The sequence below is a fragment of the Cyrtonyx montezumae genome, unplaced genomic scaffold (assembly GCF_038088225.1).
Source record: "Cyrtonyx montezumae isolate F1298 unplaced genomic scaffold, pur_monq_1.0 scaffold_10, whole genome shotgun sequence".
In the NCBI taxonomy this organism is placed as follows: domain Eukaryota; kingdom Metazoa; phylum Chordata; class Aves; order Galliformes; family Odontophoridae; genus Cyrtonyx; species Cyrtonyx montezumae.
The window spans coordinates 54,318,599-54,339,411 of record NW_027071826.1 but is presented as its reverse complement, the minus strand read 5'-3'; the positions used below and the strand labels follow the sequence as shown (position 1 = coordinate 54,339,411).

Below are 20,813 nucleotides of genomic sequence, written 5' to 3'. Positions count from 1 at the left end.
CTCTATTCCACAGCACTACTGCTTACACTGACCTACCACTGGAAAAGTCACAGCTATGGATTTTATGCAGAAATTGTTGCAAAGAAGAATCAGTTACTAGCATTTATAACTGAAATGAAGGGCTTGCAATAATAATATCTGTGAGCTGATGATATTGAGCTAACATTCCTGCAGTCATCACTGACTGATTTTATTGAGAAGAGTCGCCAGGATTCTCTACGACTCTTCAGAAAATGAAGGCACTGGTAGTTCAATTTACTGGCTGGCTACCCACAGAGTACCTCACATTCCTTCTGCTTTATGATTTTTAGTTATGCTGAAAATCTCAGCCTATGTATTTTTAGATAAGATCCAATAGACAAAAGACTGAGACGCCTGAAGATTTAACTTCCTGTTTTATATAGGAAGAGTTGAGGGCAACACCAAAATTATGAAACTAGTCACAGATGTGCCAAATCACAATGCAGACATGTGGAAACTGCTTCCTACCTCCATTCTCTGTTTTTTAAATCAATGGAGCTGCATGAACAACCAAGAGAATTACATTTGGAAAGTATCTAGAAGCAGATTACTTTATCAGATCTTGCTTGAATTTAAACTGGAGATTTTTTTTTTTTAATGGATTGTCCTGAAATGGGCTTGTGGCTCTGTGGGCTTAATTAAAACACATTCTAATTTATGCTGCAGTTAACTAGGGGAGAACTAGAGTAGCATAATTTTTAAAATGTTTATATTTAGGCTTAATTTCCTTTAAATAGTACATAGCATCCTCTCAAAGTTTTCAAAGTGATGTCACTGTGAGTCTATAGGGTATGATGTTACAATGTTGGAATGGAATTGCGACTGTTCAAATCTATGAAAGCAACATTGTAAATAGTGGTCCCAAGCTATACTAATGTGTAAAAAAATGTGGAAAGTCTTAGTGGAATAAACGACTTTGAATAAATTTAAGATATTACAGACAAGGAATGATTTATCCGGGATTGCAATCACTAGTCTTTGACTATAGACACCAAGCCAAATTCTACCAAGTGCAGTCTTTAGTATAACATCCTAATTCAAAACTGCCTCAGTTCAAGCAATCATGCTTGCATGGAAGTCTTTGTTCAAAATTTAGAGAGGTCACAAACCCCTCTGTAAATTATATACCACATTCAACAAACTGGAAAATAGTATAAATGGCTGGAGAACTTCACTTACATGATACGTGGACAAAATTTCCTCCTGATACAAGCTGAAAGCAGGAAGCCTACATCTGGCTATTCCCTCAGCTTCAAAAATCCATCATCCAAATGCAAATCAGAGGTGATTTGTTTCCACTGATGATGGTAGTGTGAGCACAAGTTAATGCATGACAACATGACTTGATCTTTTGCTTCAACTGGCTTTTCTTGCTCCAACACTTTCATTTCTGTTCAGCACGAAGTTAAATAAAGCTGAAATCAGCGTCCTCTAGTTGGATGTATAACATTGTATCTTAAAATGGTTTAGACACATACAATATAGCTTACATGGATGTGAAATGGGAAAAGGTTCGTAAATCTGGGTGGTACAAGAGAAAATACTGATGTTCCTCTTCTCTTCTTGCCTGCTTTGACAGCACGTTTGAAATCGACTCTGTAACTAACCCTCAGTTTTCCATGGGAATAAGCCAGGAAAAACTATGGTAATACTACCACTTTTGTTCTGCAGAATTCCAATTTTATCTTTGGAATGCATGCAAGAGCAGTTTACTGTAGTGTTTGTTGGGCTCGTGAGTGACTGACTAGGTGCCAAGCTCTGACATCTATGCGAGTGCTGAAAATGCTACCAAAAAAAAGCTACTTCCCTGGTGCAGAAGATAAAGAACTAATGGGGTCGAGGGAAGAAGTATTCAGATTAACAGCACACATATTTCATGCAATGGGTTACTCTTTGGAATATTTTATAATTTTAGTACTCTGATAACTGTCTTGACATAGGAATGAATTATCTAAATTTAGCTTTAATAATCTAGCCTAGATTTGATAGATGCCAGCTGTAACCTGATGGGACTGAGATTTAGTCGCACAGAAATCCCCTGTTGTATATATTCTAGCATGTTGGATCTCTTCACACTCATCAGTTTTATATCTTTCCGCAAATACCAGAAGAAAGATCTTTTTAGGTTCTGGCAACCCTCTTGGAATAGAAAAACCTACTAGTTGCCAAGAAGGTACTGATTACTGTAACAGAGTAGCCTGGAGTTTCTAACCTTTTCCTTTTAATATATAAACTTGATTCTGATTTAGAATCAGCTCTCCTGACAGAGGTGTTTTCCTCTGCTAATTTGCCTCTAACCAGACTGCATTTAATTCCATCATCTTACCATGCACAGTTTCAGTTACTCAGAAGCACAAGTATTTTTTTTAAATATATACATATAATTTACTCCTACTTTACTGCAGGAGATAGAGCAAACACGCAGAGAGGAAAATAAACAGTTCTTCTACTGCACTGTTGTTTTCCATATTAGAAACATTACTTCCTATGAAATAAATGGACTACCTTTAGACTGCCCTAGCATGACACTTACTGCTCACATCTTGGCATTTCCCTTCCTTTAGATAAGTGTTTTTTGCTTACTTTCTGCATAATAAATTATATATTCATATGATTGCATGTGGGCTACGTATTTATCTACTTGAGGTGCTCAGCTGATGCTCTAATGAAGCCTTAAAAGCCACAGAAGCATTCTTTGCTGAAATGCTTCCTCAAAGAGTCTCTCTTATTCACTGTTACTACATTTGAGCTGAGGGATAACGAGCACTGCTTATATTCCAGGTCTATGTCCACTAGTCCATTCACAGAACATTCCAAAAGAGAAAGGTATGGAATACAGGCACCAGCCATGCCAGTTCTTGACCTCTTGAAAACAAACTGAAACTTTACAGATGTTAACTTGTTAAACACTGAAAGTAAATTAGTACTTCCTTTCAAATGTGTTAGGAAAAGCCTAAGTCTCTACGCCCAGATTCTTAAAATAAATACCTTGCAAATGAGTGACAAATTAGATACAATTACTAGGACCACAGACACTGTGGAATCCAGTGCATGCATGTGGCAGTAAATTCACAATGATCACAGTGGCAAAAAAAAAAATCATGGAAAAATCAGGTCCTATGTTAAGACTGCTCTTCATAAGAAGTTGTTTTGCAAATTAGTATTGGGTTGATTAACTTTTGAATTCTTGTCTACTAATCTTTGTCTTCATAATGTCTCCTCCCACATATTATAATGTATAGCTTTGGTTTTGGTTGTTTTTTTTTTTTTTGTTTTGTTTTTTTTGACTTTAGCACATATATTCTGCAAAACAGTTTAACTGGATTTGAAAGTAATATATAATACAGTAAGTATTTCCAGTTTGGTGCCAAAACTCATAAGATTTCATCAATTTCCCTTCTTACGAATACAATATTTAAAGGACAGATCCTCTCTTTTAATTCTCCCACATCTAACAACTACCCAAATAAGACATATATCCTTGAATGTCAAGACAAACCATTAGACTAGCACTGGTAATGATAAGAACCAACTTCTTCTCACTTATTTTTCAGCTCAAAATATTTCCTAAGCAGGTACTGTGAATTTTTAACAGCAGAGAAACATGAATGAAATTCCCTCATGAAGATGACAGTGTAAAAAATGAAGGACTTCTATGGTTTCACACCAACATAATTTGTCATCATCAGTATAATCTTATTTTACATAAGTCACTCTGAAAATAATACCTTTTATTTATTCCCACGGAAACTACAACAGGTATGAAGAACACAATAGCGCCATTTAACGGAGCAAATTCTCAGCTACAAAACACTATGTTTCAACATTATCACCAGCATTAGCTATATATTTTTTCCAGTGATAAACAAGAGCCTGCATGCCATGCTTGAAAACATTCAGCAAGCGTCAATGAATGTCAGTGGGTGTTGTTTTTTCCACATGAAGGAATCCAGTTCCACACCATTGCTTCATATGCATTTCTATGTCAGACTGCCCCTCTGCTGCCATCTGTCTCATGGCAATAAAACATCACAGAACAGCAGAATAATGGCACTACCATACTGTTATTGGCATTACACCAACATACACCTCTGATGTTGCAGGCCAATATAACAAACTAGGAGGCATTACTTTTGGAACAGCACTCGGATTCTGGATTTTTTACTTTCTTATTACCCAAATAGGGATATTATGTAACAATTCCTGAAGTATTAAATGTCACCACACTAATATGCCCTACAATCTGCAAAACATTACTTGATGGCCCAAGGCCAAATAAAGCCAGACTCTTGGCTTCATGGAAGAATTAATTGACCAACATCTTATACAGAGAGAGATACACTGCCAGAGCTGGATCAAATACTTGATCTCCACTTTTCCTAAAGCAAAGATTTCATACCACTGGCACCCCAATACAGAATATAAAGCTAGGTAACTAGTCTGGGCTTAACCCTCAGGCCGCACTAGACAAAAGACAGGGTTAGAGAAGTAGTATTCAAACCCACTCAGTATTTAAGGACCTTTTGCAATGCTTTTCACTAGCTAAAACAAGGTAACTGGATGCTTAGCACATTTAAGTTCTTTCTCCTACTGCTCTACACACAGTCAGTGGCTCCTAACCTCCTGGCAGTTAACTCACTCACTACCTTTTCAGGATTCAGATGGTTTTCTGAAGCCCTGAAATCCAACTTCATTCCACAGAGACATTATTTTCCTGCCGTTGCTTACAAGAGAATTATATCTAGATCAAGGATACTTTTCTTCATTGTAAAATGTGTTCTGAGGTTAGGCCAAGTGAGATCATATCTCTAAGCACGTTAGCAATGCTATACCTGGATCTCTAATAGAATAAAACAAATGTAAATACATGCACACTAAGTGCCCATTGACTCCTTCAGATTGAAGTCTTATGCACAGACTTGTCTTGTGTAGAACTTTAAAGGATATTTCACAAATATTATAGTTGATTTAAAGAATAAAACCTTACCAAAACAGATTGAAGAGAAAAAGGAGAGAGATGAGAACAACGTACACTTTCAATACAGAAATGCCATGATATCATTCTTTGGCTTGCTAATTTATGTACCTTGAGAGGTGGGGGGTAAAGAGGGGGAGAAGGAAACAGAAACTGGGCTCTTTGTACTCTCACGAAATACCAGATGACACCTTCTCCCTCTTGCCCTTCAGTAAATCACAGGGAAGTTGTTAAGTAATATGAAGCAAGATTTAGCACAAACAGAGCAGTCATTTCTGAAAAGCTGGCTTCACTAAAGCTCCAAACCACCATTTTACTTGAATTTTGTGACTTTGGTTAGAAGAATTCTGAATACTACTGGAGTTTTCAACATTACAAACATCAGAACCTTGACACTTAAAATAAATACTTCTTGTAAAGAGAGCTTTTCAGGCCAGCTGGGGTTTTCCTTATGCTCTTTGTAATAGACCTACATGTTTTCCACACACACAGAGAAAAAAATTAGAGTAACAGCAATACCTTGATGTTACAGAGGATGGGAGTGTGTAGATGGCTTGGAGTTTACATTCAGGTATTGATTTAAATTTCTACACACAGTTATTCTTGGCCTTCAATATAGTTTTTGCACAGACCAGAAAAGCCTTTCATAGAACACTGAAAAGTCAACAAGATTGTAACCACAACAGAAGATACATATCTGAGAAAACGACTTCAAAAGACTTCAATTGAAAGCCATGTATTAACTTTAAGTGGTCTATTAACACAGATTATGTAAAATAACACTAGTGGAAGGGCAGCTTTCAGCCTTGCTTCTACACCACGATCACAATGAGCCTCAAAACATTGCTGTTCTTGTGGAAAGTTTTCAAATTATCAGGGATAAAGGCTGAAATTTGGATGTGTAGAGAGGAAGGATTTAGTTTGGGATCATTTCTGGTACCTCCATCTCTCAGGAAGAAAAATATATGTTTAAAAACAAAACAAAAAAATCAGGGAAAGAGAGGTTTCAGATTAGGGTCTGTTAGGGTAGAACAAAGGTGAAGAAAAAAGTAGTTCCATCACAGTAGGCAGCAGTATTAGGATATCTGTAAAACTGGGGACAAAATTAATTACTCTGTATTTATTAAAGTCTTTGTGTTTGTTAAGTCTGCCTAAATGAGACAGCTACAGCTGTGCATTTGACAAATCACTATAATCAAGTCTTTGTATTAGTAGTTACCCTCAGCTTCACATTAATATTGTTACACTGAAGGTAATCACACATTTAAGATGATAGGAGAAAAATCAGACTGCCAGAGGCATTGTTTCCTAATTACAAAAGAAAAAGCAGCTCCTTTTTTTCCCCCCACATTATGTCAAGTGATATAATTTAGAAGATCTGCATGCAAATTGAAAGATTCCTTCAGTGTTGCTTGCAGTATCAACCAATCTAACGGCTAAGGGGCACGCTTCGGACAATGATTCCAGCTCTCAGCTTTCCAAAAAGCACAAGTAACTTTGCTGGTAGTTGTGAAGATAGAAAACAAACAAACTACTTTTGACAGCAAAAGGAACTTAAATAGCTTGGAGCACTGAGCAATCTACAGTTGGAAGTTCTCAAGGTAGGTGCCTGGTGCTGCACCTGGGATGGAGTACTGCACAGACACAGAGATAAACTGGGTAGAAAGAAGCCCTGCAGAGGTGGATCTGAGAGTGTTGGTCAACAGCAGGCTTGGTGTGAGCCAACATACTGAGGGCCAAATGCATTCTGGGATGTATTAATCATTGCTAGTCAAAAGAAGTGATGCTCCCACAATATTTGGCATTGGCATGGCCTCACTTTGAATACCATGTTAAATTAGTTAATCAAGACAATTTCTTTAAGTTGGACCAGCTGAGCCTTGAGGGTCACTGTGAACTTAAATGATTTTATGTTTCTAAATCCTTTTCTGGCTTATTGAAAACAAGGCATGATGGTACACCTCAAAGCAGTCTGAATCCAATATTACTAATATGCTCATACAGTCTGAACAGTCAGTATCTGGTCTTCAGTTGAATATGCTGTTTTTAGATTTTCCTTTGTTTTTGTTAGGCTTTTTTTTTCCTTCATTCTTTGTTTGAATACTCTTCAGATAAATAGTTGAGTATGAGAGTCTAATAGTTGAGTTTATCAGTTGAGTTTATAGTTGAGTTTATTAGTTGAGACTAATAGTTGAGTTTATCACTCTTTACTGAAGAAAACAAAGGTTTGCTGCACTTGCTATTTCCTTTCAGCCCAGATTCTTTCCTTTGCTCTTCTTTTCAGAAATTAATAAAAAAAGAGCAGAAGAGATGCTCCCAAATTTTCACTGAAGTACTCAACATAAAAAAAACAACTCATTATTAATTACAGAAGTTTGTGCACTTTTTTTTTTTTTCAATCAAAACATATGGGAAAACCTATTCTCATAAAAATATAACTCAATAAAATACTTCATTACTACAAGAATATAATGAGAAAACACTGCTGGACCTACGTAAAAAATAAAGTTGAAAAGGAGAAATAATGGCATTGGGTATTTAAATATATAATAAAATCCAAACCAACTTTAACTCACAATTCTGCATTTTAGAAGTGAGACATTTTAGAAGCTTTATCCCCTGGCTTTTATGGACTATGACTGACTTCAGTGTTTGTCTATCAACATATGTCTGTCTTCTTAAATTATCATTTACTCTGTAATATGCATAATAATTATACTTTTCATAATATTGAAAAGACAATTATTATAGTCTTCTTAATGTTCCATTGTTAAAGGATTAAAACTATTAAAAAAGTAACTTCTGTGAGAATTCAATCATTGATATAAAAAATATAGAAGTAGATTTGGACACATTAGCCATTTGGTGCAAATATTTCCATTTGTGGCAGAGGTGAGATGTTCAAGATGCAGAGACAGTAACAGTCACACTGCAGTATAGTCTACTGTCTGACAGTTATCCATGAAGAACTAAACCTACACTTTCTATGTTCATGTATGTTGATAACAAACTAAATTTTACATATGTTTAGGTCCAGCAGCTTGAATAGGAAAACTGTCATCATAAGATCAAAATACATAATCAAGTTTGTGTGCACATAATCTCAAAGTTTCTTCCCCTGTAAGCAAGATTTTCCAACCAGTTCACTGTTTAACTTAGCAAATTGATATAAAATATTATATTAAGTATTAATACTGTGCTAAATGGGCAGCAAACTATACTCCAAACCCAAGTTTTATTTGCTTATAACTACGTAAAATCTAAATACTTGAAAACTGCACTTGATTGAGGAGACTGGCATGGCTCTTATCCCCCCAGAAAACATACATACAATAATTCAAATTGGACAGCATGTCCCATCCTCTTAAAGCAGCATCAGCTATAAGGCTCTATCAGGTTCCTCAGGGATTTAACTAACTGACTCTTAGAAACCTCCAAGGGATGTGACTACACAACCCCTTTTGTCAATTTGCTTCCTGGCTTGACTGTTCTCAAAGGAGAAAAGTTGCTACTTAAATGAGAAGTGTTGATTCCAATGCAATGAGCATTTGAATTCAATGGGATTTTCTGTATGAGTTAAACTTTGCCATCAAAGGAATAATTTAAGCAACGACAGAGCTAGATAAGTGTAACCTGGATGAAATAAGAGGAAAAGTTATTGATTTTACATTGATAAGAGAATGACAAAGTAAAACCAAACATTTTTAAAGATAAATTAACTTTTTCATGTTATTTCAGGAATAGAAAGGTTAAATCATCTCATTGAATATTTTAAAACCTATACACCATTTTTTTTAGATTATCTATGTCGATTCTATTTAGAACCATCATCCCTCCAGATATAGAGCCTACTTTGAGAATCCCACATAAGCTACAAGTTCCTTAAGAACCTTACCCTAAAGCTAAAGAATGCTGCAAGAGATAATAAATGTACTTCTATGTCTGAATGCTAAAAATTCAATGAAAATTTCTAACAAACAGTACAGAAACTTTGGTTTCCTGAGGCAACATAAGTCTCATTTATTTTCATTTCTCTAAATGATAACATGAAGCAGAAAGATTGGTATTAACTTCCTTAAAAAGTGACGCTATGAATAACTGCATCCTGGTGATGACTGATGTCCCCCAGGGGTCTGTCTTGGGACTGACACTCTTCAAAACCTTTATCAACAACATATTCAGCGGGATGAAGTGCACTCTCTCTCAGCAAGTTCTCTCAGCAAGTTTACTGATGACACCAAACTGAGTGGTGCAGTTGACACAACAGAAGAAAGGGATGCCATCCAGATGAGCCTGGACAGGCTTGAAATGAGGGCCCACAAGAAATTAAAGAGGTTAAACAAGGCCAAGTGCAGGGTGTTGCACCTGGTTTGGGACAAACTCAGGTATGTGTATAGACTGGGAGTAAAACTTGAGAGCAGCCCTGCAGAGTAGGGCTTGAGAGTCCTGCTGGACAAAAAGCTGGATATGAGCCAGCAGTGTGCTCTTGCAGCCCGGAAGTTCAGCAGCATTCTGGGCTGCATCAACAGAGGGGTGGCAGCAGTGGGAGGGTGGGGATTGTTCCCCTCTGCCGTTGTGAGGCCTCATCTGGACTATTGTGCCCAAGCCTAGAGTACAAAGTACAGGAAGGATGTGGAACCACTGGAGCGGGTCCAGAGGAGGGTCACAAAATGACTAGAGGGTTAGAGCACTTCTATAATGCTGAAAGGCTGGGACAGTTCAGCCTGTTCAGTCTGGGGAAGAGAGGGGTGCAGGGAGACCTAGTTGCAGCTGTGCAGTACTTCAAAGGAGCTTACAATAGCTATATTCCTCCTGATTTTACATCATCTGATAGTGATAAGATGAGGGGGAGTTGCCTTAAACTAAAATAAGGGAAATTTAGATTGGATATTAGCTGGAATTTTTTCACTCAGAAGGTGATGAGGTACTGGCTCAGGGTACCTGAAGAAGCTGTGGATACCCCATCCCTAAAGGCATTCAAGAACAGGTGGGATGGGGTCCCACTCGATCTGATGGGGTCCCACTCGATCTGATGGGGACCAACAAGCTCACAGCATTGGGTTGGAACTGGCTGATCTTTAAGATGCTTTCCAACTCAAGCCATTGCATGATTCTATGATCTCCACTCCTAATACATTAGGCTTACTAGTTTCAAACGGAAAATATTATCTCTGCCTCAATACTAATGGAAATGTAATAATGTCTCAATAATTTAAAATTAACACTTACAAAATGTTATGGTTTTATGATTTTTGTTGTATTACTGATATTCCACATCATGACATCATGTGGTGTATTGAGAGTTAAGGAGTTAATGCTCCATCTCTGTGGATCGCCGATAGTTCTGGGTGTACCTGTTTCGGAAGAGAAGAACTACATTCCCCAGAGGACTTTGCAATGCTTTGCATTTTTACATATTTCCACCCAGAGGGAAAGATAAAAACTGTCTGCAGTCACGGGACTCTCTTCCTTTCAGGACCGAGCTCAGCAGTGGGTGTTTGTTGCAGCCGTCCGCCTTCAGCGTTAGCATAAGGCCTTCGGTTTATCAGACACTCTCTCTCTCTTGTTCATTTTGTTTAATTCATTTGCCTCAACTCCAATTATATTATATTGTTTTATTTTCCTTTCTGATATCTTATTTAGTAAATTAGCGTTCCTCCTCAGATCGTTGCCGCTGTTTTGTTCTTAGGCCCATCTCCCTTCTTCTTTTTCCCTTTTCCACTTCCCTGGGGTGTGGGCCCGTGGGTCCCCTGCCTCAAATGTCACGGTACCGGGTCAAACTGTCCCGCAAACCGGTGACAAAAAAATAAAAAAACACTATGAAGCAAAAGCACAACAAAAAAACTAAAACTAAACAGAAGGAAAATACTTTCCCCAATTAACACCTTCAATATAAACTTATGGGTCCAAATCTATAATTCTTAATGAACCATAAATGCTTTTCCATTTTTCAAAGTGATTTTTTGTCTGAACTCATGGTTGAGTGAATTAGCAGTAAGCCTATGCTCTCAGGTACACAGATAGAGATGCAGTACATTTTATAAAAAAAAAAAGCAGTTCAGTCAGCAGAGCAAAACTTCACAGCTTCACAAAAAGGGAAGAAAAACAGAGCAAATTACATCCTTTCTTATTTCTGTATTCTCAGCATTCTAAGGAAAAAAAACCACTGAAACAATGAGCTCTGAGAATTGTCCGCCATCATTTCCTACATAATTAGTTTGGTAATTTTTTCTTTTTACATGCCATTTTTCAGCTATTTTTGAAACTATTAATATTTTTGGTACCTATTTATGTTAACTACTTTTATTAAAAAATAGGAGAAAAAAGCAAAAATTGATCATGTCCAGAATTCATTATGCTTTCATTACGAAAATTAAGGAAGTATGGATCAACTGTACCAGACAGTACATGAGGGTAAAGCAGTTGGATAGGATCTGGCCCATGGTAAAAAATAAAATAAAAATTAAAAAAAAAAAACACCAAATGGTTGAATGATAAAGCATTTTACCATCCACTGCTACAACTGAGAATCAAAGCCCAAAGAACAGACCAGTAATCATTGCTGTCCTTGAAGCCCAACAGCCCTGATGAAATGCTGATTTGCCAACAATTCTGACATTTTTGACTCCAGTGAAAGTTATTTGGGGAGGATAAAGCTCTAGAAAAGGAATTTCAGGGCTAGAAAGGTAAATTATTCTGAATAGTTTAACATAAATAGCCTTGGAGAAGCAGGAAAGCTGTCAGAATGCCTGAAACAAGGAAGACAGTAAAGTTCAGGTTAATGGTAAAAAGTAAGATAAAAACAATCACTGTCAATTATGTGTTTGGATTGGAAAAGCAGAACAAGATGGAATTCTGATAAATGGACTATCAGTCTGCTTTCCATTTTTCTGTATTTCCCACACTTACCTGCTACAGTGTCCCTTTCTGGATGGTTTGGGGGAAAGTGTGTTTACATATTAATAAACGAGTACATTTTTCTCACCAGAAACGGAAAACAGAGGGGCAGAACATTGCCAGACTGTTTGTAACCATCAGTGATCATATACAATTAATACATATTGATAGTGAATCCCAAAAGAAACTACACAGGTGCTATATCAGGCAAACAATAGTTTTACAGGGATTTAGATTTAGAAGGAGCTATTATCAAAGAAATATTTTCTCATTATTACAAGAAAGCATTGGTAATTACAATTAATGATTAAAAGAACAAGGTGAAAAAGTTTAAGAGCAATCAGATGTCAGGAAAAATGTCAGACTCTACAGTCAGGACCCATTATGTCATTTGATTTGACTCCATTTGCACAAAAAATAGTTTTTCATTGTGCAGAAACCACTGATTTGAATTTTGTGTATGAATCAGTTGGATCTACTTTCATGACAGCGACTAAGTTTTTTGTGGAAAGCATACATATGTTTTTATCATGTATTAAACACAAGATAGCTTGAAATAAAAATATCTGCCACTAAAATTAGTTGTTTGTAATACTATCTTTTTCTAAGGTCATACTCACATTCTGTGCCATAAAATTCTTTATTCCTCTAAATTATCTCTTTTGCTGCCTTCAAGAAATAAGCAGTCTTAACTCTGTGCGTCCCTTTTTTCAGGACACAAAATCTTACATAACAAACCTTTGTGCAGTGTATCTCATTTTTGAAGAGCAGTTCCGCTTGAAGTTGACTATAACATTAGCAAGCTTGTCAGTTGGTACAGAGTGACTTACAGAAGTTAGAAAAAACTTCTTCCCCTCAATTCAACTGAGGCTCGTTGGATTACAAACAAATGGCCTATAATGGGCACTGTCACCCTCTACATGAAATGTAGAGCATAGGAGGAATTGTCTCAGCAGCATCAGAATTGGGTGCCAATTATCAACAGAATTACAAGTCAGCTATGTACCCCAACATGTTTTCTCATAAGGAAATGTCCAAAGGATTCCAAAAAAATACTAATAAATCTATTCATGTACACAATAAATACGTATAGAGAGAAGAGTAATAACTTACTGCGAACCAGTAGGGTATTCCAAAGCGAGATTCAAACTAACAAAACCCAAAGACAAATAACTTCTAAAACCCACAGAAATAAACTTGTTCCCACTGAAGTTCCTGGCAAGTTTCCATTGATATCGTTGTTGTAGGAATGATCTCTAATACTGTAGATTCGTGTCTAATCTATATTACTGTTATTTTTTGGCACAATCCTACTTGGAACATAGTAGTGTGATACAAAAAGCGTGTTTTGTTTGCAAACTTGGAAAGAAATCTGAGTAGGATTAGATTGCACAATAAAGAAGCCAGTGAAAGGGAATTTGACTCTCACCATTCTGGCAGAACAGCTTAGTTTATCACAACTGAAAGATTAAACATACTTTGATACTGTTATTTTAAATTCAAATCAAAAGGAAGAAAACAGAAGTTTCCAGATTACTGGGAAGTTTGGTTGATGAAATTACCTTCTTTCAAGTCATTTAAAGCTAGTACCCTAAAATACTGCAGAATTAATAAGTATTGCTGGCTCTGAAACAGAGAAGCTATTAATAGTATGAGATGTAACATGCTAGGATAAAGTATCTCTGAAAAACCCTGTATTTCTTATTAATTCTGAGCTATTACTGAATTAAATGGGATTTTTCAGTTCCTACTCAGCATATTATTTAAACGTGTTCTCAACTTCATACGCATGGGGCAACCTAAATCCTTATCTAAATTTGACTTTACTATAAATTAAGTGTAAGCTTACAACAGAGTAACCACTCTGATGTTTGATGTGGGAACAGATGGGAAGGATTCCTTCCAACTTCTTTTGTTCTCACAGGTACTAAATCCTCACTTTTTAAGGTCAGTTTCACACCTTTAGCAGAACAGGGTTAATAGTTCTTGATAGTAAGATGTACCACTTTATCAAGTTATTATCAAGTTATTGCACAATGTGGGGAGAGAAACAGAAAACGGAAAGAAGCATAATATGAATCACATTCTTTCTACAACATCAGAAAAAAAGATAATTGGAATATTTTCATATCATTGGCATAAATATACATACAAAACATACAAAGAGGATCTAAATGAAGTTTAAATAACTTTTGCTGTTGTTAAATTCAGACAGATACTTATGCTAGGAAATTCTTATATTAAGGATTAACTATGTGATACAGGAGTTAATGTATTTCATACTTGATATGAATTATAACACTAAGCTTAGAAATATGTTAATCAACTGGAGTAATATGACATTAATGTTTTGCCCCCTGTACTTAACATGTCTTAGTCATGACTTGGCAGCACAATGTTCATTGTGCCTTTGATCTCTTTCCTGACCCATCAAATATTATCAGTCAGTGCAAAATGGGAGAAAGGCTGATGATGCAGTCGATGTTCTTTCAAATAGAACTAGAAATCCTCATCTCCGTTTGTTGCAATTTACTCTTTGGTTGCCCCTGATCAAAGACAGAACAAATTCCATGACCTAGAATTATAAGGTTCTACCAGATGCTAATAATTTCACGAGTCAGTTAACCTAACGTATTTTCTGTACTCTGGCAATTTCAGAGAAATGAGCCAGTGCTGGTTAAATAGAAAAATATTTCCAAAGAGGAAGGCAGCAGATAAAATAAAATCTTTACCCTAATAAAGAGGATCTTCTCTCCAACTCTGTATCTTCCTTGTGAAAGGCGCTCAACGCAGAATTTATTAGGGCATTTACAAGGTGGATCTTCAGAAATGTGTTTAACCTGGAGGAAAAAAGTGAAACTAAGTACAACAATGTAGAATAACACTCAAGAGAACTTTTATCATAACACTAGCATTAATCTTAGTCTTCAATGCCAATATTTTCTTAGTTTATTTTTTTTATTGCCTTTTTAATTTTGACATTTTTGATATTTTGATCTCAATTTTGTTTAATTATTTCTTGAAATATCTTGTTTGGTATATCATCACTATGAAGGGAAAATAGTAAGCACTTAATCCAAAATTCACGCTAAGTTCTCAAAAAATTCAATAGAATTATGAAAGAAAAAACTGATTGACAACTAAGGATTTGGCTCATCTTGCACAAATATGAAATCCATTGTACTATTGTTTAAAAGGGAGTTGGAAGGTGAAAAGGTATGCAAAAGCTAAAAAGAGTTGCTTACACTTAGCCTTAGGATCACTAAATAAAGTACATTAACAGCCCATTAGATTGCCTGTGCAAATCCTTCAGGGCTGCATCAAATTTAGCCAGACTCAAGAATCAGCCATACTCTTGACTTGAAATGTAAGCCATGTGAAATAAATTTTTAAAAAGTTAACATTAAACATACACACTCAATTCCTTAAAAACTAGATATATTAAAACAGAATGAGAATGTTGATGTTTCAAACTATTTCCTGTAATCCCAAGTTGTGTTTTTTCCAATGACTTAGTCAAGGATTTAACAGCCATGAAGAGGTAAAAATAGGGACAATTGTCACAGTTAAACATAATATTTGCTATGTTTAACTGAATTCTACATAACTTCCTAAATTCGAGTTCACCACCAAACTCCTGTAGAGGCATGCTCAGTATTTCACAGAGAATCAGTTGACCTGCCAAAGTATAAATCCAACAGAATGAATGTGTCAATGGAGTATTCTACTTCCTAAAAAAAAAATAGAATAAAAGCAGAAGAATTGTAGCTTGTTTATAAAAGGTCCTATCCAATACTTCCACCTGACACTTGCACATTAGAAAAGTTGGACAGAAAGTATTATGATGTAGTGACAAGCAAGATGCTCCCCAGTGTTGCCAACTACCCTTTGGTAATCCCCACCTTAAAGAGTTAATGCAATCAAGGATAATTAAAGGACCTCCAGAAGTGCTCTGCTTTACCAATGCAAATGTGGCTCCATACTTTTCTACTTCTTGTCAACTACACCAGCCTGACTTTGACCTCTCATGAAAACACAGCCTTGCAAGTTATCAGTCATAGTGAAACTTCAACTTTTCAGTGATCTGAAAGTAGCACAGCCATCAATGCCAAAAGAGATCTGGTAGAAAAACACTCATTTGACATTCAAATTGCGTGCAGAAGCAGGAGTGACAAGCACATCATTTTAGTGCACTGTGGTTTTCTTTGATGGAATATGATGTAGGGCATCACTGTCAAACAGTCCAAATGCTTAAGGAGCCTCCTGGAGATTTTTTCTCCACCTCAAATAATATTGTACAGACCTTTTGAAATCCAGTTTGTAAATCAAGGCCCTGTAAAAATGGTCTGATGGCTAGTAAAGAATGCTCAATGAATAACTAAAAAATGCACGTCTTAAATTGTTTTAGGAAAGCAAACAAAACAGTAAAGCTATGGCACTCTAAGAGATATGTTGATTAATGTGAATAAATGAACAGAGAAGACTTCTGAAGTAAAACAAAAGAAGTTCAACATGCTCTTTAGAGAAGGTTATCATATGCTATTCAAATCATATGCTATGTCAACTCAAAATATTTATTTCTATATCAGAATGGAGAACAAAAACACTTTTGAAACCAACTCTGGTGACCCAATTTGATGTTTAACTATGCCTGAAGAGGTTCAGTTTTGTTATCTGAATAACTCAATTGCTTTGTAGAATTGTTAAGGTAAGTATTCTTAGGTTGTGGGGAATATTGAGGGGTATTAAATTTGTGTGAAGAATATTTCATTTTCAATTTGCACTAAGTAATTGGGCTCTACACTTATTTGATGCTTTTGATGTGTTTAAATGTGAGTTGTCCTCAGTTTGAATGTATGATCACTGCATTGTTTTAAGATCAGTATTGTACGATTTAAATAGTCAGCTACAAAAGGTGTCACAACAATGAAGCCAATGGTCTGTGACTTAGACCCAGTGTAAATTGCCGAGGTTCCAAAAAGTACATACTTGCATCTCTCGGAACATGGCAGTAAGTCGTCTTAACACAATCCTAGTCCATTTCACAGTGGCCCTCTGAATGCTGACTGATGATCAAAGATTTCTGATATAACTATGGTAGTTATCACCTCTGGAGACAAAATGGAAATTCAAAACTGGAAATGGAAAGTGTGAAATATGCCTTTGTAACTGCATCTACCAGTGTTCATTTAAACAAGTAAAAAGACGAAGCAGACAAAGACAGGTTTCAAGCTTGTTTTGAAGTATGTAAGCAAAATAAAGCTATGTTAGCTAAGAGGATGATAGCTAACAGATTGATGTTGGTGTAAAGCAGAGGATAATGAGACCTTCACTGCTGATCCTTCTGCTGAGGCTTCCATTACCTTACTATCCCAAAGGACACAGAAGTATTATTGACTGGAATTTGGAAATCAAATAAGGAAGCAGAGCGAAGAATTATATCCTATTTTATTTTGTGTCTGGACTATATGAGCACTGCTGTTATTTTATGGTGTGAGTGTCTGGGGCAGTGAGGGTCAGGAATCTAGCTGGAGGAATTCCATTAGGTTTCTATCCCCACTGCTTTCTAAATTAAAGGAGGTGGTGAGAGACAACCTTCATACTTTTTCTGTTACTACAAGATACAGTCACCACTACCCTTCTGCAAATAATTGTTGTTTCTCAATTCTGTTGAAACATAAGCAAGTGCTTTTGAAAAGTTGAGGAAGAAATACAAAACATAAAACCAATTTAAATGCAATTATTTGCATGAAATACCATAAAGTATTTCAATAAAATGAATGAACATTATACCCCATCTGCTTTTTCTAGCAAAAAAAAAAAGTGGCACATGGATTTTTCAAGAAGTGCTTTGTAAATCCCAGGTGGCACATCTACCTTGTAATATAATGGTTACTATAGTAACTGCTTCTTTTTATAGAATGTATTTGTACTTTTCAAGTTTAACCTTTTCACAGTCTCAGTATTTGTCGTTTTCATGTGATTCCAGTAGTTTCAAATAAACCTCTCTAAAGCTTGCAACAGGATACGAATGCTACTGTAAAATGCATAGAGTTTAATGAAATTCAAAGCAAGATTGCTTCTAACAATGAAGAAATCCTCTTTTTTTTTTTTTTTAACCATAGAAGGAACATGCAGAAGAATGGCATAAAAACTGGGCTGAGGTAACTTCTAAGTGTTAATCATCTGTACAAAGCTGTATGGGCCAAATCTCATAGTCCTGACTCAGTTCTTTCTCAGACAAAACACCAAGTGGGAGTTGATGAATAAGTAGTCTACAGAAAAAGACAACACAGCAATAAGAAGCAAACTTGGCCTTAAACACCAAGCTAGGCTAAACTGTCTATCTCCTACACAATGCTACATTTTTTCCAAGTCTCAAGCATAAATAATTGTGGTTGAAAGCAAATCACTGCTATCAGTCTGCAAATGTCTAAAATACAGTGAGATCTTAAACTGAATCCTCTGTATATTTTACAAGTACATACAAGAATGCATCAGAAGGGAATAGATCAGCTGGGAAGCTTCCTCCCACAACTTACAGCATCATCCAACAGCTTCCCTGTGCTCTTTTTCGCAGGAGACTTTGTTGGTGATGGGGAGGGAGACGGAAGGGGGGCTGAAAGTGTTTCCTCTTGTTCAATCTCTTTTTCCAGCTTTATTAATCCAGGAGGCTCCACCCCAAACCTTTTGGAAACATGCAAACAAATATTAATAGTCCTTTTCAAGTATATAATATCTTAAAAAATAATAGTGCAGAGAACTTCAATTGTTTATATCATACAACAGCACAATAATAGATTGCCATGTACGTTAGTAAACAAGTAAAAGAACCATTGAAGCCGTAATTCCAAATTAGTATTGCATTGGATTTATGGACCAATTAATTGACACAGAGCCAGTATTTTTCACAAGTGACAGGAGCTTTTTGAACCTGTTTTTCATAGCCAATCTTCAGACATTTGCTTACAGTGGCAAAACACTTGTAGCTCCAACAAAAACAAATACATGCAACTTTGGCATGGAGAACATCGCGTACAGCTCTTGGAGACTAAGGTCCTTTAAAAGAATATCTGCTTTTCAAAGCTTTATGGCAAATGATTAAATCAACATCTCACAGCAAGCAGCACAGCTCAGACAGATGTCAGGAATCCAAAAGCCCATCCTATTTTCCTAAACACTGTTAATTCCCCTCTGCTTTTTCTTTCTTCCCCAACATTGAACCAAAACCGAGAATAACTGAAAGATTGTTGTTGTTTTTTTTCTTCAGAAAAGGACTTCAGCTTGGAAAAGCTATCATGCCATGTAGACTTCTCATGAAGAACCTTTTGTATAAATGAAACCATATTTTCTTCTGCTGTAGGCCAGATGTTGAAGCGTGCTTACTTATCTAGGTAAAGATCTGGACACTAAAACATTGAGCAATTGATTGAAATTTAAAATAAGTACCATAATAACATAAAAGCATAGAAGGAGAAGGTATAAAAATAAAAAGAGTCAGTGTGTGCATTTATGATAACTTTTAATTTAGTCACACTACTGACTAGAAAATTAATAATTAAAAAAAACAATAAGAACCAAGTCTATGCTTACATTGGCTTGTAACTGGTGCAGCCTGCCTAATGAAAAGTCAGCCAACACTGAAGCAAGTACTTATATAAAATTCATTTACTTCCTGTGTGTCTGCAGATGCCGACAGGCTGTAAATCATTAAATTCCCACTGGTCTCCAGCCCTACACCTGCACGCAGCCTTACTCATCAAATAAAACTCTTCAATTCTCCTAAGCAACACTGCTTTGTTACTTCTGCTGCTTTTCATAATCTCCAATTTTCATCATTGTGACAGGATTTTAAATTTTTTTCCCCTGCACTCGCAGTGCTCCAAATTCATCTGATGGCAAGTTGAAAGACATATAAACACAGTAGCTTCATTTTCCCCCTCACACATGCAACCAACCTAGGTGGTTATTGAATGATCAACCTGCTAGAAAGCTGGAATTGCAGAAACATGTCTTTTCTGAGCGCAGTCTGTCATGCCGCAGAGGTGCAAATTCTGTTCTGGAAGGTATGTCAAGAATTTCCTTTTCCACTTGCTTTTAGCCTGCTTTCTCATAACTGCAGTGAGGCAGCATCAGGCTGTAATGTGATCTCCAAATGACTTCTTAGAGCACCACCTCCCCTTATTTTACCAAGAAAAAATTGAATACAATACCAGAAATCTTGAAATTGCTGTGGTGGTTGTTTAGCCCCCTAAAGAGCTACGTAACTACTTCATTTTTTCTATATAGTCAGAATTTCTCTCACTGCAATTTTTGAATGCTGCTGCTCAGACCAACTTTCCCTAACCTGTACAGGCATTCTACCTCAACAAAACTAAAATAAATACAGTGTGCCTAAGTTGGTTTTTTTTGTCAGCCTATTTTTTTCCCCCTTGTCAAGCTATCTCTGGACAGCTTTACCACAGACTTTTCCCACAACACACTGTCTGCCTACCAATATGCTGAAGATGCCTTTTATCATATCACCTAGTCCATTAATGAAAACATTAAGTGATACTGCCCTGATATAAATCCCTGATAAATGTCAGTAGTAATTAACAGCACTTCCCAGTGCTACTCTTCAAAGTAAGTGGACATTGCAGTTTCCCACTCACAGCCCAATGATCCAGTTCATCTCTGTAATTTGGCTTGAAGGATGCAGTGCTAAATGATGCTAAGAGAGTTACCAGTGCATAGGCAAATTAGCAGCTGCCTTCCCTCATCCACAGTGCACCTGTTGAATGAGTTCATGCTGAGCAGAAAAGAGACAAGTCCTTGCAGTGACTCCCTGCTTCTTTCAATTCTGCCTCAGATGCACTTTCAATAAGATCAAAGAACTAGACTGGTTTATGGGAACTATAGACTTTGAAGAGAAATAGTC

At 36.4% G+C, this 20,813-nt stretch overlaps 1 protein-coding gene across 1 annotated transcript in view; it reads right to left on the bottom strand.

Annotated features, from left to right (window-relative positions):
- The window catches only part of GAS2 (growth arrest specific 2), a 75,807-nt gene that overhangs the window by 17,513 nt on the left and 37,481 nt on the right, over positions 1-20,813 (bottom strand). Inside the window, exons 5-6 of the mRNA XM_065755427.1 lie at positions 18,436-18,580; positions 14,626-14,733 (exon numbers count right to left, since the gene is read on the bottom strand). Of these exons, the coding sequence (XP_065611499.1) occupies positions 14,626-14,733; positions 18,436-18,580 (253 nt within the window). The remainder of the gene's footprint in view (positions 1-14,625; positions 14,734-18,435; positions 18,581-20,813) is intronic.